We start from the raw sequence: 26745 nt of genomic DNA on the forward strand, positions 1-26745 counted from the left end.
ATGGAAGAGGTTGTAATAGCAGCATGGAATCTTGAAGAAGAAACATGGCTTTAGAAAGCCCTTCTTCAGCAGTGGTCAGCAGGGTGATTTAGTTAACTTTTAAATGCTGTGTCTCCAATGATAGGCACAAAATAAACAATTTCTATAAGATTTCACAAATTGAAGAAAATCTTATGAATTAACAACAGAACACCTGTTTTGTAATAATCTTTTAAACAAATGCTAAAAAATAGTAAGATGAGCGATTACGTGAAGAAGGGCCGCCCGTCTGCGTGCGCGTCAATCTTCAAAGCAGCGGTGTTAAATCACAGATAAAAAGAAGACCTGAGAATAGTAAGATTGTGAAGAAACTAGAACTTCCATATGACCTTGATAGTATGAGGGTGGGAGCGGTGGGCACGTAATCGCTCATCGTAACTCCTCATAAAATTAAGATCAAACTTCAAACTGGTCAGTTCTCGTTTAATCTTACTATTTTACTTCGGAGTCACGTGAGTGACTACGTGAAGATATCAAAGCTCTGTGATTTTACGCCCGTTACGAATCCAGGCGTCACACACTGAATGGGTTGACCATGGATGCGTGTAATCATTAAAGCATTCAGACATTACGCAGTTAAGTAAAGACACTGATGCTTTAAATGAAAGAAAAGCTTTTAAAAAATAGTTACCCCTCCCAACCTTGGGGGAAAACTAAGGGACAGAACTTAAAATGGTATGTGCAAACACCCCCAGTCCGGTTATGGGTTTGTTATAAAACCGGTGGACCGTTATTTCATTCGTCCATCCTGCAGCCACTAGGATGTCGTCAAGGGGCACGTCCATAGCTCTTGCTGCCGACGTAGATGCAGCCCTGGTGGAGTGAGATGTAACCATATAAATGTTTACTCCTGCTACCGCCATTACCTCTTTGACCATCGGGAGATGGTTTGAGTTGACACCTTTTGGTGTGGTTTTTTATGGCTGATGAGGACCGATTGTTCTGAGCCTCTGAGGTTCTCCGTAACTCTCAGATAGTGGTGTTAGTATGTTACCACACACACAACCGTTGGTCCTCTGGATATGCCAAGAACTGGATCTCCATCCCTGGCATTCCTGGCCTGCTCTGTTTTATCAGGTTCCTGATTAGGAATGTTATGTTGTTCATATTGGTGGTCATGTAGTCCAACCGTAGCTTTTGCAGTGTCTGGACTCTTTGTCAGCATACCACCTTCAGGGTTAGTTATAGGCGGTCCCCACTGTCAAAGTAGGGTTAGTACCACGCTCACATCCCATGTGTCCATGTACCTTGGCCTTGGAGGTCTTAAATTGTAAATTCCCTTCATGAATTTTGTTGTACCACTGCGTTCCTATCGAACCGTGCCCTGCTTCCGGCATCAGATAGGAGGAGAGTGCGCCTCTGGCACTATAGATTGCACTATAACTTTGTTTATAGTTATAGTACAGAGTTGATAGGAACTCCAAGACATCCGTTATCCGAACTGTGTTGTATTTGTTCGGACAGTCCTATGCCTTGAAATGGCCTCCTCAGAATCTGCAGACCAACAAGTTAATACAATCATGTAGCGGATGATTGCTCCCTGTAACTGGGTTCACTAGGAGGTCCCTGCTCTTGGGTACAGCCATAACTGACTGGACTATAATTCCCAAAACTTTTGGGGACCAGGCTTGAGTAGGCCAATCTGGCACTACCAATATGCCTGTGGCTTAGTCTTGCTTGATTTTTGTCAAGCATCGGTTTGTGAGACAAATTGGCGGAAAGCATACATAAACATTCCTCCCCAATTGAGGGAGAAAGCATCCACTGCCTTGCTCCTGGATCCAGCTCGCAGGACACATATCTGGGTAACTAATGGTTTAGTCTAGATGCAAACGGATCAACATCTGGTATGCCAAATCATGTAGTTATTTCATTAAATACTGTCTGATTGAACATCCATTCTGTGTGTTATTAAACATTTGTGATCCAGCATCTGTCACCGTGTTATATCTACCTCGTAGATTTCCCAAATATTCCTCTCGATACACCAGTGCCAAATGAGGTTCGACAATCTGTCGTAAGATACAGATTTGACACTATCCTTGTTAATGGATATATGCCACCGCAGTGGTGTAATCAATCTGAATTTGAACAAGAACCGGTTGCATATCGCTACAGAGAACCTTGAGTCCATATTGTGCCCCCAACAATTCTGGGTAATTGATTCCATGTGTTGGGGAATTACAGACTCCTGCTCATTCCATCTGCCCCCACAGCTCTAGACTGTGTTGGTGGCTCCCCATCCTTAGCCGCTTGCATAGGTCTGAAGAACCCCCGATGGCTTTCGAGCCATCCCTTGAGCTGTTTCCCATTCGTTATCCACCATAGTTATTCAACAATGGCCTCTGCTGGCAATCCATAGTTTGCCAATTTGGCCTGCATGTAATCTGAGTGTTCGTTCCTTTGCTTGCTTTAAATTCTTGTAATGCAAAGGCCTGTGACGTACTGCTGGGAATGCAGCTACTATTTGCCAATTACACTCGCTGTTTGCCTGATAGATGGCTAGTATTTGACTATCAGGTCATTGCAGGCTTAATTAATATTGTCGTTTGCCCCTAGGCAAAGTCACCAACATATTACTGTTTTTGATAGTAAATTCTAGGTAATCAATTACCCTTGTAGGTGTCAATTTTGATTTAACTGGATGGATGAGGTAACCAATTCTTTCAAACAGGGTTTTGGTTTGCTTTGACTGATGCTTCTGCCAATTCTTGGTGACTCCAAAAATGAAAATGTCCTCCAAATATGCCATTACTATGTGGTTTTGAGACCTTTGTAGTCCCAGAATTGGTTTCCGTAGTTTAGTCAATAGTCTAGGAGCTGATGTCAACCCATTTGGCAAAGCCATGCCATCCAGTTAAACTTCAAATATCTCCTGTTCTTAGTGAATAGACACCGAATAGTATGCAGCTTTGAGGTCGATGCATGCCATGTGACCATTTTATAGGAAGCTCCTATAAAACAGTAGTTAGATATAATTGCTGTTAGAAATAATTGCTGTTTCTGAAAGTCTGTACTGCACAAATGAGTTAAACCTGGATGAAGTGACATCCTCCATCTGTCACCTGTCCTGGAAGGCAATCACTTGATTTTGAAGCATTCATGCATGGTGGAGGTATAATGTAGTCATAGAGTGTGAAAACAGGCCCTTCGGCACAACTTGCCCACACCGTCGCCAGCTACTGGGAATGCTGCGGTCTTCGGCAGCCGATTTCCCCGCGGACCGTCTCCACGACATCTGGGCCCTGAAACTATAAAAAGCTTCAAGCCCGAAAGAAAGCAGGTAAGTAATTCAACTTCCCTTACCTGCCCAATCTGACGGTCTGGGAGGACACAGTGCCTGCCAGTCCGTCGCGCGTTGCGTTCAGACGTAATGACGCGCACGCAGACGGACGGCCCTTCTTCACGTAGTCACTCACGTGACTCCGAAGTAAAATCAACAATTAAAACATAGAACAGTACAGCATAGCACCAGGCCCTTCGGCCCACAAAGTTTTCCCCAGACATGATGTCAAGTCCAATACTCATCTGCTTGCACATAATCCATATCCCTCCACTCCCTGCACATCCACGTGCATATCCAGTAGTCAGTTAAATACCACAATCATGTTTGCCTCCACCATCACCTCCTGATGGACACAAAATGCTGGAGTAACTCAGCGGAACAGGCAGCATCTCTGGATGGAAGGAATGGGTGATGTTTGGGGTCGAGACACTTCTTCACACTGAACCCGTCTCGACTCGAAACGTCACCCTTTCCTTCTCTCCAGAGATGCTGCCTGTCCCGCTGAGTTACTCCAGCATTTTGAGTCTATCTTCGGTGTAAGTAAGTATTCCAAAGGTGAAAGGTGTTTTTTTAATCAATTTTATGCTTTCAACTTTTGGATTAAACTCTATTTGGAACCATTTAGAACAGAAACGAGGAAACACTTTTTCTCACAGAGAGTGGTGAGTGTGGAATTCTCTGCTTCAGAGGGCGGTGGAGGCAGGTTCTCTGGATGCTTTCAAGAGAGAGCTAGATAGGGCTCTTAAAGATAGCGGAGTCAGGGGGTACGGGGAGAAGGCAGGAACGGGATACTGATTGGGAATGATCAGCCATGATCACATTGAATGGACTTGAAGGACCAAATGGTCTACTCCTACACCTAGTGTCTACTGTCTATTGTCTATTGTAACCTGTGTGGGCACCATCCAGTCTCAGTTTAGCATGCGTAATATTTGACAAAATCCTCCATTGATCAGTCTAAACTCTGCGATTATCAGACCAGTTTACACATTGGCTGTTGCTCATCACCCTTTGGAGATTAAATAAAGGAGAAAATAGTGGCATTTGGTGTTTACACAAGCTGTTAAATGGAGCAAGTCAATGAACTGTGCTGTTACGATCAGGATCAATAAGCTATTGTAGACCTCTCCCTGTTGTGCCACAAAAGGACATTATAATAAAACCCATCTGTGGAGCACCTGCAGTCAACATTTTATAAAACCTAAATGTTTCACAGAAGGGGTTAATGAAAGTAAGCATGGAGATTGATTTCTTCATAATATTTGTAGTTCAATAAAGTTCAAAATAATAAGTTTGGAAGGATTGAAGGATATTTTTTACAAGTTAAAAGCTGTGGCCAAAGATATAATGGGTTTGAAATGTCCCTTTGATTTGATCGAGCACTGTAATTACTGACCTCCCATTATGAGCCCCTCTGATATGCAGCTGCATTGGAGTTCATGGAACTGTTCAATGTCAATTCCTGTCCCTCGAGGATCATAAAGTTTCCCCATGATAATTAGGGAACGTGGTACAGTAAAACTTTAATATTTAGACCAACAGAGAGAAACAAAAACTATCCTTGATTATCAGATGACTAACTTTTCAATCTACCCAACACAAGATGGTGTTGCAACTAAATATGTCCGCCATTTTATTTTAAGTCCCATGATGGCCCTCTCTTTACATTGTCAAAATGAACATATTTTCAATTTTCCCATTATATAACAGATAATAATTTTAAATTTAATTTAAAATCCTACTACGATTCCTTTCCCTTTGGCGCCTTGCCAGCAGTCTGGCCTCTACTCCCACCTACATTCTGTTATGGTCTATCTCTGCCCTTTGGACTGGTTATTATCTTTCTTGTTTTCCCAGCATTTGAAATCCAGCATTTACTCCGGATATTGCAGCCCTTGACCATCTGGCCTCCAGTATCTGTCCACACTTGCCATTATTTTCCTTATGCCTGCTGTCCAAACCATCCCTGGGCCTGCATTATTATCTCTTCAACTTTCAGCACTCTGCAGGTTTCTCATGCACAGAAACCAATAAAGATCATAAAAGTGGATGGCTGCCTTGGATATTGTGTGGGATTACCTCGAGTAACAGTTCTTTGGACACAGTGCAATCATGAGATACAATTTTTGTCCCCCATTTTAGTGGTTTCAGCAAACATTGTTATCCGGAAGTGGGGGAGGGGGAACACATTCCACATGCACATGATTCAATTCTATTTTGAGCAATTTGTAAACCAATCTCATCTTCGATCTTAAACAGTAAGAATTCCACATTGTGATCTCCCTTTTTATGGTGTTGAATCTATACAAAATAGCATTACAATCAATTCTGCTTACTATTCCTCCACATATTTTTAAGTTCTGCTTTATATCCAAGGAACAAGGTCTTATACGAGGTTCACAAATAAAAAAAATCAGCTTCCAACATAACGATAAACATATGCAGCCCAGATGTGTAGTCTCAACACTTAGATTTCCATTACGAAGTCTTAGTTGTTATTAAATCATAAGAAAATCAACTGGCCAAATAGAAAAACTTGAACTGGGTGGCTAACCCTAGAAATAGAGTTAATAGTTTAAATTGTTGAAATAAAAATAAATAAAAAATGTACAAGCTACAACAGGATAAAAGACTATATCCCACACTCCCAATCCCTCTGTCTCCACCACATCTGCTCCCAAGATGAGGTGTTCCATACAAGGACATCCAAGATGTTCCCATCCTTTAGGGAATGGGGATTCCCCCCTTCTATCATAGATGAGGCCATCATACGTGTCTCCTCTGTATCCCATAGTTCCACTCTTGCTCCGCCTCCCCCCCAGTTGTAACGGGAACAGAGTCCCCCCCAGCCCTCACCTTCACCCCATCAGCCGCCACATACAACACATCATCCTCCGACATTTTCACCACCTCCAACGGGATCCCACCACTAGTCCCATCTTCCCATCTCCACCCCTTTCCGCTTTCCACAGAGACCAGTCCCTGCGCAACTCCCTGGTTCATTCATCCCTTCCCACCCAAACCACCGTTTGCCCAGGAACTTTCCCCTGCAACCGTAGAAGAAGTAACATCTGTCCTTATACCTCCTTGCTCAACTTCATCCAGGGACCCCAACATCCTTTCAGCTGCAGCAAGTAACTCCTCCATTCCTTCTCCCCCACCCCTCTCCCCTCACTAGTTGTCCTTCCAGTTCCACTGTTCACATCCTTGTATCCCTGTTGTTAGCGCATCTTCCCCAGCCAGTATGGCCCATTATGGATTCCACCCTTTCTGAGGTCATCTGTGGCATTCCCCGTTCTGTTCTGGCCTTCTCTATCTTTCAGTCTGAAGAAGGGTTCCGACCTGAAATGTCACCTATTCCGTCTCTCCAGAGATGCTGCCTGACCCGCTCAGTTACTCCAGCATTTTGTGTCTATCTTCAGAATAATTACGCAGAATTAGAAAGGAAGGAGTAATAAGTTCATAAAGTGATAGGAGCAGCATTAGGCCATTCAACCCATCATGTCCACTCCACCATTCAATCATGGCTGATTTATCTCTCCTTCCTAACCCCATTCTCCTGCCTTCTCCCCATAACCTCAGACACCCGTATTAATCAAGAATCTATCTATCTCTGCCTTAAGAATTTCCATTGACTTGGCCTCTACAGCCTTCTGTAAACTGACCATTGCTTCCCCATTCACCTTAGACTATTTAGACATTATATTTACCTTTGGTAATGAAGCTCCTCCCATTAATAATTTAACTGGAAAAATCTGCATGGATACAGGTGTGATTCCTCATCTTGTTCTGCATTGTGAACCATTAATTTTTCAAATCTATGGAAGAAATTTTCATCTCAAAATCTACAATCATTTAGCTCCCAGATTGGATTGGAGATATAGAGTTGTAGAGCAATACAGCATGGAAACAAGCCCTTCAGCCCAACTCATCCATGTTGACCAAATTGCCTAACCTACTTGCCTGTGACTGGTCCATATCATGAAAAATACATCCATGTATCTGTCCTTGTGTCTTTTAAATGTTTCATTGTTTCCACTTCCTCTGGCAGCTCGTTCCACATATGCACCATCCTCTATGTGAAAAAGTTGAACTTCAGATCCCTTTTAAATCTTTCCCCTCTCAACTTAAACCTATGTCCTCCAGCTTTAGTCTCTCCTGCCCTGGGGAATAGACTGTGGCCACGCCACTCATGATTCTATAAACTTCTTTAAGGTCATCATTTAGCCTCCTGCGCTTCAGGGAGAAGAGTCCCAGTCTATCCCATGCCCCTCCATATAACAGACACATTTCAGGTGCTCCAAACAAAATGAATCATAGCTTCCTCTGTTAGCCACCTCCCCTTTCTAGTCAAACCTCAGTTGCAAGCTGCATGATATTTTCTGGATCATTTGAAAATATTTACATTTCATAAAACAACTGCGTATTTGCTGCTGAAATATGTTTTAACTGGCATTCACTTTCTACACTAGTTCATTGCTTCAGGCTGAAAAGAAAAACCATGACATTTTGAACATAGTTTATAGTCCTGTGATTACAAAGGCATTCTGTCGTCAGACTGTCTGCATCTTTACCCACACTTCCTTTTATCTTCTGGGTGCAATATTAAAATGCAAGTGCTTGCTTACTTAGCAGGGTAACAAAACTATTTTTTAAGTCATGGTATTTGAGTATTTATAGTTTTATATGTTGCTTCAACCGCTGTGGGGAATCTAGCCTGCAGCCAATAAACATTTCTGAACTTTGCAGATGGGCTGGGTGCTGTAAGAAAATGTGGCCTTTGGGATAGATGTAACCACAGCAACGGATTCAAAATAAAATATGTAATGTGAAAGATATTATTCATTATGCCAACACAAACTTCAAGTGCAGAGAGTGCAATGCACAAAACACACATTATTCTCTGAAATACAACAGGGCAAGCACAATCAACAATATTTTTGGCCATTTATAGCAAAAAGCATAGAAAAAGACAGAAGTAGAAAATAATTCAGCTCATCATGCCGCTTATCATTGCCTGCAGCTTACTGCAACTAACGCATCTAATTCAATATCCCATCGTTTCACATGACCACAGACATTTTCCACTTTTAAGTTGGGTTTCGAGTATTCCTCTCATTTTCTCTTGACTACTTTGATCGATTCTATTTGAACTACCACATGGTAAGACATTTTGTACTTTGAACGCTTTTCAGAAAGCAGATGGTTAAACATTGAGAGCATAAAGGTAGAACAGCAAGACCACACTTCTGAAAGGGTTCAGCTATGAACTGATACACACTTTGGAGCATCAATGCTATAAAAACCTGATCAAGTAAATGCAATGCCACAGATCAGTACCTTGTTTGGGGGCTGGTGAAATAGCAGTTTTCAGGCCTCTCCAAGTACACTTGCATAAGAGTGCATTGAATAAGCATGATTAACACTTATAATCAATCACCACTACGTGACTATGTAGAATCTTTAACATTGACAATCATCCCAGCATGTTTGAGATAAAGGTCACAATAAATGTATTCTTAACTGCGCAGAATCACCGTAACATTTGCAGCAATTGTAATGCGTGATTACAGATCCACTTCTGGGACCAACACGCAGAGAGTTGCCTTGCTTTGGCGCCATCGTGTTTCTCAACTTGAATCCTTCCCTTCCATTTGTCTGGGGTTATGGGGAGAAGCAGGAGAATGGAGTTGAGAGGGAAAGATAGATCAGCCAGGATCGAATGGTGGAGTAGACTCGATGGGCTGAATGGCCTAATTCTGCTCCTGTCACATGTGAACTTATGAGAATAATATTTTATTTGCAAATGCATATCATGTCCACATTGTCGGAAGTTCATCCAGATGTTGAATTTCCTTCCAGATCAAAAATGCTCCTTGAAAATGGTGCTGCAGATCAAACTAGCAACATAAGCCAATTTCATGTTGCAATTTTGAAAGGATGACAGGTAGGCAAGTATATTCTAATGAACATGTCTTTTCCATTTCTTGAAGGTTTTACCAAATGGACCATAGGATATAGACGAGTACAGCACAGGACCTGCAATCACCCATACACTAGTTTTATCCTACATACTAAGGACCATTTACAGAAGCCAATTAACCTACAAATCTGCACGTCTTTGGTGTGTGGAAAGAAACTGGAGCACCTGGGGGGAAACCCATACGGTCACAGGGAGAACGTACAAACTCCATACAGACACCACCCGCAGCCAGGATCGAACACGGGTCTCTGGCGCTGTAAGGCAGCAACTCTAACACTGTGCCACTGTGCCGCCATAGTCTTCTATGTTCTAATACTTGATACAGCAAAATAATAAAATAGAAATAAAATAGTCACAGAAAAATTCGTACCCCTGACCTTTATCTTTAACACTATGTAACTGTAGGTGAAATGTTTTAACGATAAAATAACTCATAAAATGAGTCTGCAAAATGAGTTCTTGAGCAAAACTCGAAACATCCAATTGAGATGCCAGAATATGGATGCAATGTTAAAAGAAATAAACGTGCATCAGTTTTTAGAATAATTTCGGGTGAAAATTGATCTTTGGTCACTAAGAAATATGTACATAGGATTAGCTGCCAGTTGTATTTACTTTTCACAATGGACAATGGAGCTGAATTGTGAACACAATTGCTCAATCCTTCGTTTAACACGAACCACCCAAAACAAATTTCTGCCCTTTGTTTTGAATAGCATTTGCATCAAAGGCCATATTTATCATTGAATCAAATAGCATAATAGGAGATTATTCAAATCGAAGAATAGTAGAATAGTTTCTTTATTGTCATTGTAACATGAACCATGTACAACGAAATTGTAAAAAAATCATTATGTTCATGCTCGTTTTCCTGAAGAATAATCCAGTTGGCCACATTCACTATCCCCATAATCCTTTATTATTTTTCCTTCAAATATTTATCCAACTTTTTTAAAATTTTGCAGCACAGTGGAGCAGTTGTAGAGTTGCTGCCGCACATTGCCGGTGACCCAGGTTCGATCCTAACTACGGGTGCTGTCTGTACAGAGTTTGTACATTACCCTCGTGACCTGCATGGGTTTTCTACAGGTGCTCAGGTTTCCTCCCACACTCCAAAGATGTGCATGTTTGTAGGTTAATTGGCTGCTATAAATTGTAAAGTGCCCCTAGTGTGTGTAGGATAGACAATAGACCATTGGTGCAGGAGTAGGCCATTCGGCCCTTCGATCCAGCAACGCCATTCAATGTGATCATGGCTGATCATCCCCAATCAGTACCCCGTTCCTACCTTCTCCCCATATCCCCCGACTCCGCTATTTTCAAGAGCCCTATCAAGCTCTCTCTTGAAAGCATTCAGAGAACCAGCCCCAACCGCCCTCTGAGGCAGAGAATTCCATACACTCCCAACTCTCTGTGTGAAAAAGTTTTTCCTCATCTCCGTTCTAAATGGCTTACCACTTATACTTAAACTATGGCCCCTGTTTCTGGACTCCCCCAACATTGGGAACACATTTCCTGCCTCTAGCATGTCCAAACCTTTAATAATTTTATACGTTTCAATAAGATTCATTCTCATCGTTCTAAATTCAAGAGTATACAAACTCAGCTACTCCAATCTATCAACATATGACAGTCCCGCCAATTAACCTTGTGAACCTACGCTGTCCCTCAATAGCAAGAATGTCCTTCCTCAAGTTTGGAGACAAAAACTGCACACAATACTCCAGATGTGGTCTCACCAGGTCCCTGTACAACTGTAGGAGGACCTCTTTGCTCCTATACTCAACTCCTCTTGTTATGAAGGCCAACATGCCATTCAATTTTTTCACTGCCTGCTGTACCTGCATGCTCACTTTCAGTGACTGATGAACAAGGACCACCAGATCCTGTTGTACTTCCCCTCTTCCCAACTGGACACCATTTAGATAATAATCTGCCTTGCTGTTTTTGCTACCAAAGTGGATAACCTCACATGTATTCACATTAAACTTCATCTGCCATGCATCTGCCCACTCACCCAACCTGTCCAATTCACCCTGCATCCTCATCCAATCCAATCCAACTTTATTTGTTAAGCACTTTAAAACAACCAATGTTGACCAAAGTGCTGTACAGAAGAATAAACAAGACATCATAAACAGACAACATAACAGCAAAGTGCTTTACATAAATTAAATAATAAGTTCCATTACAAACCATAGAAAAAGGTTTAAAAAAAATGTATTAAATGGACACAACACATTTTAGAGTTCAACACAAACGTCCCCCCACAGCAGAATCAAAACTTTCCACTGTGGGGAAAGGCACCAGAAAGTTAAGTCCTCTTCCTCTGTGAAACACCTGAGGTCGGGGCCCATTTGTGGCCTTGCAGCCAGTCCGATGATTTTCAGAGCCCTCTTGCCGTGAAGATGGAACTTCGGCGTCGGGTGAAACATTCCTCAGCGGCTTGGAGAAGTCTGGAGCGGCTGCCTCCTCCCTGGGGACCGGGGCACTCGTAGTCCTCAGGCCGCGCCGGTTGTAGCTCCGACCCCAGCGAACTCGAAACCTGGCTCTGCGGCGCTCCAAATCCAGCGCCGCCCGCGGCCGGACGCCCGCAGCCCCAGCCCCGCGATGCTCATAGCATCCTCCTCACAGTTCACACAGCCACCCAGCTTTGTGTCATCTGCAAATTTGCTGGTATTATTTTTAATCCCTTCATCTAAATCATTAATATATATTTGTAAATAGCTGCAGTCCCAGCACCGAGCCTTGCAGTACCCCATTAGTCACTGCCTGCCATTCTGAAAGGGACCCATTAATTCCTACCCTTTGTTTCCTGTCTGCCAACCAATTTTCTATCCATGTTAGCACCCTACCCCCAATACCATGTTCTCTAATTTTGCCCACTAATCTCCTTTGTGGGACCTTCTCAAATAATGTAAGTGTGCGGTGTGTAAGTGTGCGGAGATCTCTGGTTGACGGACTCAGTGGGCCGAAGGGCCTGTTTCCGTGCTATATCTCTAAACTGAACTAAACTAAACCATATGAAAAGATGGCAATACCACAGTTGGAATCACAATAGTACTTGTAGTGGTGAGGTCCAATGATGAAGATCAAGAAATGAGAATGTCAGAATGGTATTTGATTTGTAAACAAACTTGCTGTTGATTTGCAAGACCTTGTTGTTTTCCCCCCGCTACATATTAGGGCTTGTGAATCCGTGATGTTTGGTATGTTGTTCCTGTGTATCCCACAAATTCTGCAACTACCAAACACTGATGAAGGCGGTGGTGAGCATGGAGTCCTGATCAAATGTACGTTAACCCATGATGATAGTGAACTAGTTGGTGCAGCTGACCTCATTTTGATATGACAACTACCTTACCACATTCCTAACTTTGGTTTTGTGGGTGGTAGAGGGACTTAATGCGGTCAGGGTATTAAAGAATACCTAGATCTTATACCCATGTTGATGATGGGATATGGTTTAGTTAAACGCCCTGTCAAAGGCCATCTATTATAGCAATGGTTGGTGTCACAGCATGGTACTACCGTACTGCGATGGAGGGGATTATGCATTTCGTTGCAAGGGGCAAGTCTTTTACTGAAACTTAGACTGTTCAAACATTACCCCACCACCTGGATCCTCACTGAGAATAGAATAAACTGCTTAATCATTGAAAGAATTATGTGGAACAGGAAGCTGAAGACCTGATAGAAAGGATAGTCAACCAGGATTCCTGCTACTGTGCCAGAAACTAATTGGGCTGCAATCCTTCTTGCAATTAGCTTCACTTCTCAATTCCAACCCTGCCCCAAGCATAGTAAACATGCGGAAACAGAATGGATTTAGAGTTGCTGCCTTACAGTGGCAGAGACCCAGGTTCGATCCTGACTACGGGTGCTGTCTGATAGAGTTTTTAATGTTTTCACGGGGATCTCCGGTTTTCTCCCACACTCCAAAGATGTACAGAGTTGTAGACTAATTAGCTTGGTATCAATGTAAATTGCCCCTAGCGTGTGTAGAACTAGGGTTAGTGTGCGGGGATCACTGGTTTGTGCGGACTCGATGAGCTGAATGGCCTGTTTCAGCGCTGTATCTCTAAACTAAACTAAACCTCACAGCAAAGAGAAAGCAACTGTAAAAGCATCTTGATGTTATTTCTGTGGCTGCTGCAACATAAGACCTACAGTTCATTTCCTCTTTTGGTCATTCAAATGCTCAATTTCACAGATGCAAACTTCCAGTATTAAAAGTCTTCTGACTCCCTTTCCATGCACATGGTAATGCATCTGCAACAGTGAAAACTGTTAGGTTTCAGGAGTGTAAATATAGACCTTCCCTCTGACTTCGCTCAGTACAACGTCTGGGAGATGACTGCACATGGAGTGGTATTGCTGTCAGAGCATATGGAGTTATGAACTTTGCTCCCTCCAGCTGGCTTCTGAGTCGTAGGATCACAGAGAAGGGCACAAGACCTTTCAACGTTTAAAAATAGACTTCAGACAATCGTTGCAAGAGGCAGACTGAGAAATTGCAAAAAACGCAGCAGTAAAGTAACCATTTTCTTACCAATATCTTTATATACTCCATTGTAGCTGGAACCTCCAACTTGTGGCGATAGGACAAGTTCATAACCGTATTGTGCAAAGATTTGCCGATATAATCGAAGGTCAGATGAACTAATGGAATTATATCCTCCTAGGACAACAGTTTTCTTGCGATTGCTGAAGGCATTAGATTTTGTGGGTTCATTCTGTGAAAAATTAAATAGTAATTCAGATTATTATTTTAGATTTTAGCCAAAAGTCTCCAAACGATATTCTTCAAAATGATTCATTGTATGTTGTTTACAAAATGCAATTTGAATATGAAACTACAGTTTAATGAGATTTTCATATTAAAATCTAAAATGAGCAATCTTGAAGATGGAGTTAACTGTCACCCTCTCTCCATAGAATGCAAAATAAAGATATAAAGTCTTACACCATTGTTATTTTCTTATCAATAACAAGAACATTGACGAAGAAATCTCCACACAAAGGCCTATCTCCACAACTTTGACAGCAGTACCAGCCAATTTCCTTCTACTAACACTCTCCTCCGCCTCGCAGAGCTGGTCCTTACTCTTAACAACTTCTCCTTCGACTCCTCCCGCTTCCTCCAAATCCACTCGCATGGGCCCCAGCTCTGCCTGCTTCTTTAGCAGGGTACGTCGAACAATCCCTGTACCAGGCATACACTGGCCCTATCACAAATTCTATCTCCGCAACCCCTCTGTGATTCCTCCTAGTCATCTCTGTGCATTGTCCATCAGGCAATTCCTGTACCCAGTAACAGTGCTTGCATTAAACTCCCTATGCAACTAATCTCAAAAAAGATGTTTACAGATAGGATGGAAAAAACACCAGTTTTAGCTAATATTAAAAACATTTTATAGATATCAAAAATATACAAAATTAAAATTAAAACATGAAAGATTAAAATAAGCTTTAACGTCACGTAAAATGAAAAATAAAATATAATATGCCAATAATCTGACACGTTCAGGTGTTTGGTACAAGTCGAGCTGATCTTCCTGGATGTTATTCCCATCAATAACCTAACACACTTTTAATTCACGTTTTGTTTAAGAGAATAGAATAGAATACCTTTTATTGTCATTCAAACAGACAAAGTTTGAATGAAATTTAATTCCTGCAGTAATGACATTACAAAGAAAAAAACCCAAGACACACACTTAACACAATTTACACAAACATCCATCACAGTGAATCGCCAACACCTCCTCACTGTGATGGAAGGAAAAAGTCTTATCTCTTCCCTTTGTTCTTCTCCCGCGGTCCAGCAGTCCAACTGCAGCGTCGAGGTGACTGGGGCTCACGATGATAAAGCCCCCGGCGGGCGATGGTAAGTCCTGCGGCCGTTTAAGCTGCGCCGAGCGATGCTAGGCCCCGCTCCGAGTCATTTAAACCCCGCGATTCCGGCCATTGCCATTGCGGGAGCTCCGAAAATGCGGTCTCCACCAGGGACCTGCGAGCTCCCGATGTTCCTGTCGACCGGGCCTGCGGCCGGAGCCTCCAAAGCTCCGAGGTCGGGCTGCAGCCGTGTGCCACCACAGCTCTCCCCGCTCCAAAGTCGGCCAGCCCCGCGATGGCGAGTCCACAGGCTCCGTGACTGGAGCCCTCAGGTTGGTTCCGGTTGGAGGCCGCCGCCGGCTCCACGATGTTAGGCCCAATGACATCGGAGACCCGACATTTCTGGCATTTGTCTTCCCCATATGTTCAAACAAGGGACACAAGAATACAAGAATGTTGCTGGACTCGGCCATGAGCTCCACCAAGCTTTCCCTGTCATTTAACATTGCCGTGGCTCATCTCTGCTGGCCTTAGCTTCTCATCTGTGCCATTTCCCCATACTCCTGTATTCATTAATCAACTAAATATGTGCCCACCTCCACTTTAAATACTTCTAACAATCCTGGTTCTATCACCCACCAGGGAGGAAAATTCCACACCAGTTCAGTTTAGATTGTTATTATTGTCACGGTATTTCTGTACAGTGAAAAGCTAGTGTTTTCATGCTATCCAGTCAAAAAGACTAGACATGAATACAATCAAAGGTAGACAAAAAATGGTGGAGAAACTCAGCGGGTGAGGCAGCACCTATGGAGAGAAGGAATTGGCGACGTTTCGGGTCGAGACCCTTCTTCAGACCTGAAATGTCGCCAAATCCTTCTCTCCATAGATGCTGCCTCACCCTCTGAGTTTCTCCACCATTTTTTGTCTACCTTTGATTTTTCTAGCATCTGCAGTCTTTTTTAAACATGAATACAATCAAGCCGTCCACAGGGCACAGATAAAGAGTGCAAAGATATAGCATTGTTATTTGATTCAAGATAGTTTACAGGTCTCCAATGAAGTGGATGCGATCTCAGAACCACAGTCTGAGGACCATTCAATTGCCTGATAACTGCTGGGAGGAAACTGTTCCTGAATCTGGAGGTACTGTATGTGCTTTAAAACCTCTTGCCTGATGGGAGGGGAGGAGGGAGTGACATGGGCAAGACTGATCTTTGATTATGAAGGCGGTCTTGCCGAGGCAGCATGTAAATGGAATCAATGGAACGGAGGTTGGTTTGTGTGATTGTCTGGGCTATGTCTACAACTCTGCAATTTTTTTGTGGTCTTGGTTGGAGCTGTTCCCAAACCAAGCTGCGATGCATCCTGATAAAATGCTTTCTATGCCACATCTGTAAAAGTTGAAGGTTGTTGGGAGCATGCCGAGATTCCAAGGCCTCCAAGGGAAGTAGAGCCATTGGTGTGCTCTCTTGGCTACAGCTTCCATGTGGCTGGTCCAGGACAAATTGTTGATGATATTTAATCCGAGAAATTTGTAGCTTTCAACCATTTCTACTTCAGTGCCATCGATGTAGACTTGGTGTGTGTACCGCTTTGTTCCTGGAGTCAATCACAATCACCTTTTTCTTGCTGATTCACCATTCTCTGTGAGAAAAAACTTCTACGCACATCAGTTTTAAATGACCGATAACTTATCTTGTAGTTATGCGTTCTTCTCTACTCTCCCACTAGTGAAAGATTCTCTAGGATACTACATGTTTGATAAAGGTCTCCCCTCCTTCTTCAAAACCACAAGGAATATAGATCAAAAGTATTTCGTCGTTTTTTGTATGACAACCCTCTCATCCGAGGAATTAGCCTGGCTAATCCCTTTATATTGATGCCAATGATAATATTATTTTCTGGTTAGGGGACCAAAACAAAATGCAATATTCCAGAGGCCTCACCAACATCCTGTAAGATTGCAAAAAAGCCTCTCTATCTATATTACTAAAAGTCTGATCTTGACCGCTTCCTGTTGTTCTGTATATTGATTTTATAAAAAATGCTGCCACTTACGGCTGTGAGTTTTGGCCATCTTACTCAGAGTCCCCCTCCGCTGCGCAGGACACGATAATTTTTCCCATCGATTAAATATAAGAGTTATTAGTGTTTAAAAAATATTGAGATTCTCTCTCCTGAAGGCCACGTCCCTTCCGGAGTGACTATAAAACCCGGAGGTTTTCTATGTTTCTATGAAGTGTTGAGTGCCTCAGTCAGTTTCTGCAAGATGGGGGAGCGAGAGAGTCATGTCTCTCAGTCTGAGCTGTGAATAACACTGAACACATGTCTACTAAACTGTGAGTGGTTTTACTGACCTGTCAGTGCCCTTAATGTGGGTTGAAAATGTAATTTGGAAATGCTAAAGTTGTGTTACCTTTGGTTTGGAAATGCTAAAGCTGTGTTGCCTTTGGTTTGGAAATGCCTAATTAAAGTTGCCTTGCCTTCGATATAATTAAAAGTCTAATCTTGACCACTTCCTGTTTGCCCTTTATATTGATTTTAGAAAAAACTCTACCACGTATGGCTGTGATTGTTGGCTATCTTACTCAGTCCCCCTCTGCTCATCAGATGCCGAGGATTTTTCCCATCGATGAAAAATAAAAGAGTTATTAGTGTTTAGAAAATGTTGAGATTCTCTCTCCTGTCAATCACTCTGTGAAGGCCACACCCCTTCTGGTGGGAGGGGGAAGGACTATAAAACCCGGAAGTGTGGGCGTGGCTCAGTCTCTGCAAGATGGAGGAGGGAGAGGTCACGACTCGCTGTCTTTAGTGGCCTTGCACCCTGCTTGAAATGGTATGAAACTGCACTTGAATTTGGTGGCTTTGCACCCTGCTTGAAAAGGAATTTCAAGGATTAGCCGTGTCAACTGCCAGCCCACCAGCCGTGAGTGAGTGAGCTGCCAGCACAACAGGCTTGAGTGACTTAGCCGCCAGCCCAAGAATCCATTCAGCCCACAATGTCCATACTCGCCCTCTGGAAACCAGTCCCTTCAGCCTGCAACACCCATTCTAGCTCTCCAGAAAGCCCCCCGCACTGGCCACCAATATTGGAATTGGTGGAGAGGTGGAATATTGTGTTGGGGGACCAGCCCTCCGTTGTGATGCTGGGACCCAACGGGTCCCACTTAGTCTAGTTTATAATATATATATGTGCGGCACAGTGGCGCAGCTGTAGAGTTGCTGCCTTACAGCGAATGCAGCGCCGGAGACGCGGGTTCGATCCTGACTACGGGTGCTGTCTGTAAGGAGTTTGTACGTTCTCCCCATGACCTACGTGGGTTTTCTCCGAGATCTTTGGTTTCCTCCCACACTCCAAAGACATACAGGTTTGTAGGTTAATTGGCTTGGTAAATGTAAAAATGGGTATAGGATAGTGTTAATGTGCAGGGATCGCTGGTTGACATGGACCCAGTGGGCCGAAAGGGCCTGTTTCCGCGCTGTATCTCTAAACTAAACTAAAATAACTCAAATCCCTTTGCAATGTGGGCGGCAATGCTTTTCTGAGCCACTTTTTGGACCCACCTGTTACCTTTTTGTGATTCGGGTAACTAGAACATGTAGATCTCTGTGAAATTCACTCATATCTCCATTTCATATGAACCCGCCTTTTGATTTCTCCTACCCACAAGTGCACAATTTCACATGTCCCACATTAACTGCATTTAGCAGTCGTGCCCACCTGCACAATGTATCGATACTCCGTCACAGTATCCATATCCCAATTTGCCCTCTTATATATTTTTTGTAGCATCAACACATTTGGAAGATTTACATAACGTTCCTTCTTCCAGCTCATTAAAATAATTGTAGGACAATAATTGAACCGTGTGGTACTTCACTAGTTACCTCCTTCCTGTCTGAAAAAGGACAATCATTCCTACTTAGCTTTCCATGATTCAGCCAGTTTTCAATCCATTCTAACATACAGGTTGTTTTTCTGCAAGGTAATAGCTGTATTTCTAGGAAATCTCGCATTACTGGAAATCATGCCATAAAAACAATTATGTCAACAGGGCAAAGAGGTAAGAGGTGAGGAAGTTTCAGACTCGCAGTTACATTTTTCTGTCGCTAGCAGGACTTTCTTTTTAATATCTAGAATTTTATTTTGTAACTACAAGCTAAAAATGCTAAAGCTTGTATGTTACATTGTTTCCCAATTGTCAGTAACAGCTATTATTTGCCAATTGCAGTAGCCACTGTTGATAAAACTGACAGACTGTGTTCTTAAGAGATTATGGTTTTTGCTTTCTGTGGGTCGTTTACATGGAAACAGTTTTTTTTCCCTGGACAGTTGTTTTTCCTCCAATATAACTTGGTGTTTGAAGATTTTGTTGGAGATACAGCAGGGAAACAGGCCCTTCAGCCCACTGAGTCCATCCGATCACCAATTTTATTTTATCCCACTTTTGCATCCACTCATTACATGAATCTGAATTTCCCTGAGGGGATCAATAAAGTATTTATTATTATTATTATTATTATTATTACACACTAGGATAAATTTACAGAAGCGAATTAATCTACATCTTTGTAATGTGGGAGGAGACCCACGTGATAACAGAGAGAATATGCAAACTCCACACAGACAGAACCCGAGGTCAGGATTGAACCTGGATCTAATGTCTGTTTGTTAATTCCCAAAGTGACTATTAACTGGCTGTCTAGTTCCCGATAGAAATGGTTATAAAAACAATAGTGTTTCCTGATTCATCAATCAGATTATATTCAGTTCACATTGTGGAAATACATGTTACAGTAGGACTACCTGGAATGTGTCCGATACCATGGGCTTTTATTTTATGCACCACCCTCCGATGTGGCACCTTGTCAAATGCCTTTTGGAAATGTCCACAAGATCTCTATCAACTCTCCCTGTAGCAGCCTCAAGGAATTTGAGCAAATTTGTCAAACAGGATTTATCTTTCATAAAACAACGTTGAGCAGGCTTAATTATATTCAACTTTCCGAAATGATTTGCTATTTGTCGTGTGTCTGTTCCATGACCCTCACATGCTCAAGAGTGGAGAGAGATTTCCTTGTACTCATTGTTACAGAAATTTAACATTTCTCTTTCACTAGTTTCAAAGTATGTTCTTTTATTACCCTCTTCTCAGAATTTGATTTAAGTTACAACATTAATTTTCCTACCCGTATAATTTGTTTTACATCTTGTGGAACTGTTATTTCTGGCCTAATTGGAGATCCCAGGACACTAAAATTGAGTAAAGGCTTCTGGACTGCGAGGCCATTTGGTCAATTTAAATGTGCCTTCTGCAGAAATGGGGCAAGCTGCAGAATGGTGCCACTTGGTCTAGAGCCCAGATAAGAGTTGCAGGAAGAGAATGGAACATCTGCAGATTCTGACAATTAGATGTAAATTGCATGGAACGGATTGGGTGAATGCAAACTAGACATACGCATTGTAAATATTGGTGCAAAGCTTTACTTTGCTAGATGTTGATTGGGTTAAGTGTTGAGCCTTGTCTGGGTTTCTTGAATATCTAGGCACATGTTGCATAATTCATCTCTGTTATCTTGCATCTAGACACTTTGTCAAATACATTGTATTAGTCACTGTATTATTCGGTTAGGGAAATGTCTATCATGTACTGTGTTAATCGATATCTGTTATTGGACAGTATAGAGACCACCCCATGTGGTTTGGCCCCTCAAGGTTCGGGGACCTATAAAAGGCCGCTCCTCTTCTGGGAGAACGCTTAGGACTGCGTGACCTTCTGGAGTGTCTCTGGTTGCACGAGGCTGGCAGATACAAGGATCGAACCCTCGGTGGTTAGGTATAGTAGTGGGAACTGTTATTGTGTTTTTCCAAAATAAAGTTTGGATTCGCAAGTGCTTGACAGTATTTTATTGACTGAAACTAGCCTGGGGGAAGCTTAGAATGAGCTATTTATAGAACACAACTCTAATCATTAATTTTTTTCAAGCACATATTTATCCATCTCTTAGTTTAGTTTAATTTAGTGATACAGCGCGGAAATAGGCCCTCCGGCCCACCGTCCATACTGACCAGCGATCCCTGCACATTAACACCATCCTGTTTGGAATCATATGGTGCAACACAATTGTAAAAAATAACTGTTTCAGGACTGGACGAGGATTGGTCAAGATTATAAACAATGATCTCCTTACCTTTTTTTTAAATTTATTTTTTTTAATGTTTTATTCTCTTTTTTCTATTTTCTTTTTCTCAACTTTCTTCACTCATTCGTCTTTTTTCTTTTTCTTCACACACTATATATCTCACGTCTTTCTATCCTTTACTATCTAATTTCTTTTTCTTATTCTAATCTTTCTTTAATATAACAAAAAACAAAGAAGCTGTACATAAAATGTATTATGAAAATATATATTAGGCACTTTGGTGCATATGATTGTACTTACGTCTAAAAAAATAAAATATTATTTTTTTTTTTTTTTTTTTTAAACCCATCCTGCACACACCAGGGACAATTTACACACACACCAAGCCAATTAACCTACATACCTGTACGTATTTGGAGTGTGGGAGGAAACCGAAGATCTCGGAGAAAACACACTCAGTCACGGGGAGGATGTACAAATTCCGTACAGATAGCATCCATAATCGGGATCAAACCCCGGTCTCTGGTGCTATAAGCGCTGCAAGGCAGGAACTCTACCACTGCGCCACCATATCACCCTGTTCTGCAGAACTGAACTCCCTCAAAAAGCAATCACAAGATTCTGCTCTAAATTTGCGCAGATATAGACAATAGACAATAGGTGCAGGAGTAGGCCATTCGGCCCTTCAATGTGATCATCCCCAATCAGTGCCCCGTTCCTGCCTTCTCCCCATATCCCCTGATTCTGCTATTTTTAAGAGCCCTATCTAGCTCTCTCTTGAAAGCGTCCGGAGAACCCACCTCCACCACCCTCTGAGGCAGAGAATTCCACAGACTCACCATTCTCTGTGAGAAAAAGTGTTAAAAGTATGATCTGATTATTGAAATCTAGCAGAAGGTAATATTGTAATATTAGGGACAATTTTCCCCTATGTTTCACTTAATTATTTAATTTGAATTGCTACTGAGATTTATAAAACAGCAATAATGGATAATTTCCAAGATTCATTTACATTTTTCCTGCAGCTGAATTCATAGCCATTTTGGGAATACAATTAAATTAAAAATAACCCAAGATACAGACATCAAGGTCAAAGACTATTTGGTATATAAAACCTGTGACTTTTGTGTTGGAACTCCCCAAATTCAGCATTAACTGCATCTTGGTCATTTAGGTATTAGGGGAGATCATTTTATACAAATTCTTGCCCTTTCATTAATGATACATGTAAAAACCTGGTCAATATTTATTGAGAGAAGGCCAAGTACACTCCTGGTAGGTCGTATGTCTTTTCAAATTAGCACCTTCAGGAGAACATTACAACTGTAAAACGCCAATAATCTGGCACCCTGGGACTTTGGTGGTGCCAGGCTGCAGATTTTCCAGACTTGTGAAAATGGCTTGTAAAAATCCAAACACTTATTTTTCACGTAAACCTCCCCCCCCCCCCCCCCCCCCCACACCGCCACCCCACACTACATGGTATAACACACTTTTCAACCAACCTTGTGAATGCCAGATTGCTCTCCACCAGCTGGCGCCAGCAATGGCTGCCTCAACAACAGTCTGTCTGTCCTTTCCTTCTTTGTATCTGTTTTGTATGTGTTAAATGTATGTTTTTTTGGTGTTCTTTAGCTTGTTTTATGTGGGGAGGGGTGGAGGGGTTGTTGGAATTTTTTTCTAATCACCTCGACGGAGATGCAATTTTTTCCGTATCGTATCTCCGTCCGCACTGCGGCCTAACATCGAGGTGTTGGCAGCCTTTGCTGGAGATCGACCAGGAGATCCATCACGGGAGCCTGCGGACTTACCATCTCGGAGTTTGCGATCCCTGTCGGGGTCGTCTTCGGAGCTCCAACAGCGGGAGCCTGCGCGACTGTGGATGGTTCGACTGCCCCGACCGCGGGAAAATAAAGAGGAAGGAGATTGGACTTTATTGCCATCCAGGGCAGTGAGGAACGTGGGGAATCCGCTGTGGTGGATGTTTATGTTAACTTTATGTAGTTGTGTGTCTTGTTGCTTTTTTTTAGTATGGCAGTATGGTTAATTCGAATTTCACTGTACCTTAATTGGTTCATGTGACAATAAACTGACCTTGAAACCTTCAAACAACTTCAGAAGGGAGTTCATTTCAGAAGATAGACACAAAAAGCTGGAGTAACTCAGCGGGACAGGCAGCATCTCTAGAGAGAAGGAATGGGTGTCGTTTCGGGTCGAGACCTTTCTTCAGACTCCCTTCATTTCAGGATCCCTGCATTTGCAGGAATGAAGGACGTGCATCTTGACCCCAACTCCAGCCACGTACTCGGCTCACAGTCCTAACCCCAGGCTCTGGCTGCACATCTATCCACATTTAGGGGTCACATTCTGGGCCATGGGGTGAGCCAGATGCCGAATCAAATGGATACAATTGGATAGAAGAGGTAGTGTTGTTAGTGAATTGATGATGCAATGACTGGAGAGAGGCAAGAGGATGTCTACAAGGGATTACAACAACTGCGAGTAGGCCAGCAAACAACAGGGAGCACAACCTCTCACCACAGGGAACATCCATTTACAAGGAATTACAAGGAGGAAATTAGATTAGTTTATTGTCAAACACACCAGGGTGCAATGAAATTCCTAGTTTACATGAAGCTCATATGTAATCACTACTACAAATGCAACAATACATACAATAATGGCTAATGTAAAACAGCTAAATGGTGCAAAGATTGCATTGCAATCTGAAGTCGTGCAAAAAAAAATTAAAGTGCAATACTGGAATAACCAAATAAGATCGAATTAAAAGTAAGAGTATGTGGCAGCACTATTGGGGAAGAGGTGAAAACTACCCGATTGGTTCAGGAGTCTGCTTGATGAATGGATGCTGTATTAAGTCTGGATGCTCAGGCATTCAAACTCCTGAATCCTCAGAAGGTGGAAGAGAGAAAAGGGAGTGGTCAGGGTGGCAGGCATCCTTGACAATACTTCTAGTCTCCCAGATGCAACACACCAGGAAGATAGACTATACGGAAGGAAGTGACAAGCCTATGGTGGTCTGGGCTGTGTTCACCACTCTCGGCAGCTTCTGGCTACATATTCTCAGAGGCCTAAGTAAGTTCAAACCATGATTGGCTTTCTTCATTGCTGCATCGGTGTGAAGGAACCAGGCTAATTCACTGGCGATATGAATTTGAGGCGTGGATCATCTCAAGAGCAGCCCCATTGAAGAAGACACGATTGTGTTCGCCCCTCACTTCCTTAGGTCAACAATCAAATCTTCCAGCTTGCTGATGTTAAGGGCGAGCTTGTTCCAACATCATGGCACAAAGTTTGCGATCTCTCTCCTGTACTCTCTCGAAGCTACTGTTGATCCATCGACTGTGATATCATCGGTGAACTCAAAGATTGTTTAGCATTCTGCTGGTTACGCAGTGATGGGTGTACAGGGAGTAAAGCAGTGGACTGAGCACACATGGGGATCGTGAGGAGCACCAGTGTTGAGGGTCAGGGTGGAGGACATGTTATGACCAATTCTGACCGACGGAGGTCTGCTGGTAGGAAGTCCAGTGCTGCTCACTGCTGTACTCCACTGTGTCGATGACACGCACTTTGATATGACTGTAAATTAGCAGCATCAGCACCTAGAGGTGATCAGACAGGCCGCTAGAATAGAATAGAATAGAATAGAATAGAATGCCTTTTATTGTCATTTAAACAACTTGGTTTGAACAAAATTGTATTTTCTCGTCTTACATTACAAAAAAAACCCAAGCCCCACACTTAACAGAGTTTACACCAACATCCATCACAGTGAATCTCCAACACCTCCTCACTGTGGTAAGTCCCACGGCAGTTTAAGCCACGCCGGGCGATGTTAAACCCCGCGATTCCAGCGGGAGAAGTTGCCGTTGCGGGAGCTCCAAAAAGCGGTCTCCCACCAAGGACCTGCGAGCTCCCGATGTTCCTGTCCACCGGGCCTGCAGCCGGAGTCTCCGAGGGTCCGAAGTCGGGTCACAGCCGCACGCCACTACAGCTCTCCCCGCTCCGAAGTCGGCCAGCTCCACGATGGCGAGTCCGCAGGCTCCGCGACTGGAGCCCTCAGTGTGGTCCCGGTTGGAGGCTGCCGCCGGCTCCACGATGTTAGGCCCAACGACATCGGAGACCCGACAGGGAAAAAGTCGGGTCCCCGTACTGGGAAGAGATTAACGGTTTCCCTCACCCCCCACATATACACAGCTAAAAAATAATAACAACTAGAGTCAAGACATACATTTAACGAGACAAAAAAAAAAAAAAAAAGACAGACGGACTGTTGTCGAGCCGCTGTCGTGAGGGCAAGCGATGGGCACACTTGATGGTGGTGCAACAATGGTCTAGAGTGTTAACACCCCACATGATGCCAGAGACACACTGTTGGTATTTGCGGAGTGTGTTCCTGAAGTTAGCTTGATTAAAGTCACCAGCGATGATAAACAGAACATCAGGGATTATTGTATCAAGAGTGTTGATGGCCAAGTTTAATTTGTCCAGTTCCACCTTGGATGTAGACTGTTGAAAAGATTGTACCGATCAATTCCCTCACTATATAAAAGGGACACCATTTTATGAACAGATCTTCGAGGTCAGGGCACCAGAATTGAGCAAAGACCGTCACATCCATGTACCACGATGCATTGATTAAAAGCAAACGCTGCTGCCTTTCCCCTTCCCCGAGGATCTCGTACAGTCCATGCAATAAATGAAGATACCTCCAGTTTGTAAAGCAGGGGTGAGGTGAGACAGGGGTGAGCCATGTTCCAGTGAAACAGAGAACACAGCAGTCAGCCTCTGATCTCCCAATGAAACAGTAGCCTTGCACACCTAAAGCTGGAGTAACTCAGCGGGGCAGGCAGCATCTCTGGAGAGAAGGAATTGGCCCAGCATCTGCAGTTCCTTCCGAAACAAATCAGTAGCCTAATGGTGCTGTCCCACTGTACGTGCTAACTCAAGAGTTCTCCCGAGTTTCCCCTGATTCGAACTCGGAGAATTACAGTAATAACCGCTCGTAGGTACTCGGGGCTCTCGTGGACATTTTTCAACATGTTGAAAAGTCTTCACGAGTCTTCCCGAGCTTATTGCATTTCCCGAGTACTTGCCGTTAGCGTTACAAGCCGCTAAGAGACATCCCGAGCTCCAACGTACCCGCTAAGTACATTCTACATGCTTAGATGAGTTTGATTTTATTTTAAACTCGGGTGAGCTCCTGAATTAGCTCGTACAGTGGGACAGCCCCATTGCTCTACAAGTTTGTTTGAGTAATTCAACATTAGCATGAAGTATGCTGGGAAGATGAAAGGTCAGAATCTCATTGTTTTAGCCGGACCTGAACGCCTCCTCTAACTGACTGCCATGCCTCTGTGGTTTGTTTGTACTCACAGCTAACTGCCTGTAGCAGAGAGGTCTATTAAAGATTAGTTGTTCCAACAGT

General features: G+C 43.0%; 1 protein-coding gene across 2 annotated transcripts in view; it reads right to left on the reverse strand.

Annotated features, from left to right (window-relative positions):
• cped1 (cadherin like and PC-esterase domain containing 1) overlaps positions 1-26745 on the reverse strand; it is a 235152-nt gene that overhangs the window by 197148 nt on the left and 11259 nt on the right. For both annotated transcript variants that reach the window (XM_033038290.1, XM_033038291.1), the window contains exon 2: positions 13861-14044. In XM_033038290.1, the coding sequence (XP_032894181.1) occupies positions 13861-14044 (184 nt within the window). The remainder of the gene's footprint in view (positions 1-13860; positions 14045-26745) is intronic.

Source organism: Amblyraja radiata, chromosome 19, assembly GCF_010909765.2.
Source record: "Amblyraja radiata isolate CabotCenter1 chromosome 19, sAmbRad1.1.pri, whole genome shotgun sequence".
Lineage (NCBI taxonomy): Eukaryota > Metazoa > Chordata > Chondrichthyes > Rajiformes > Rajidae > Amblyraja > Amblyraja radiata.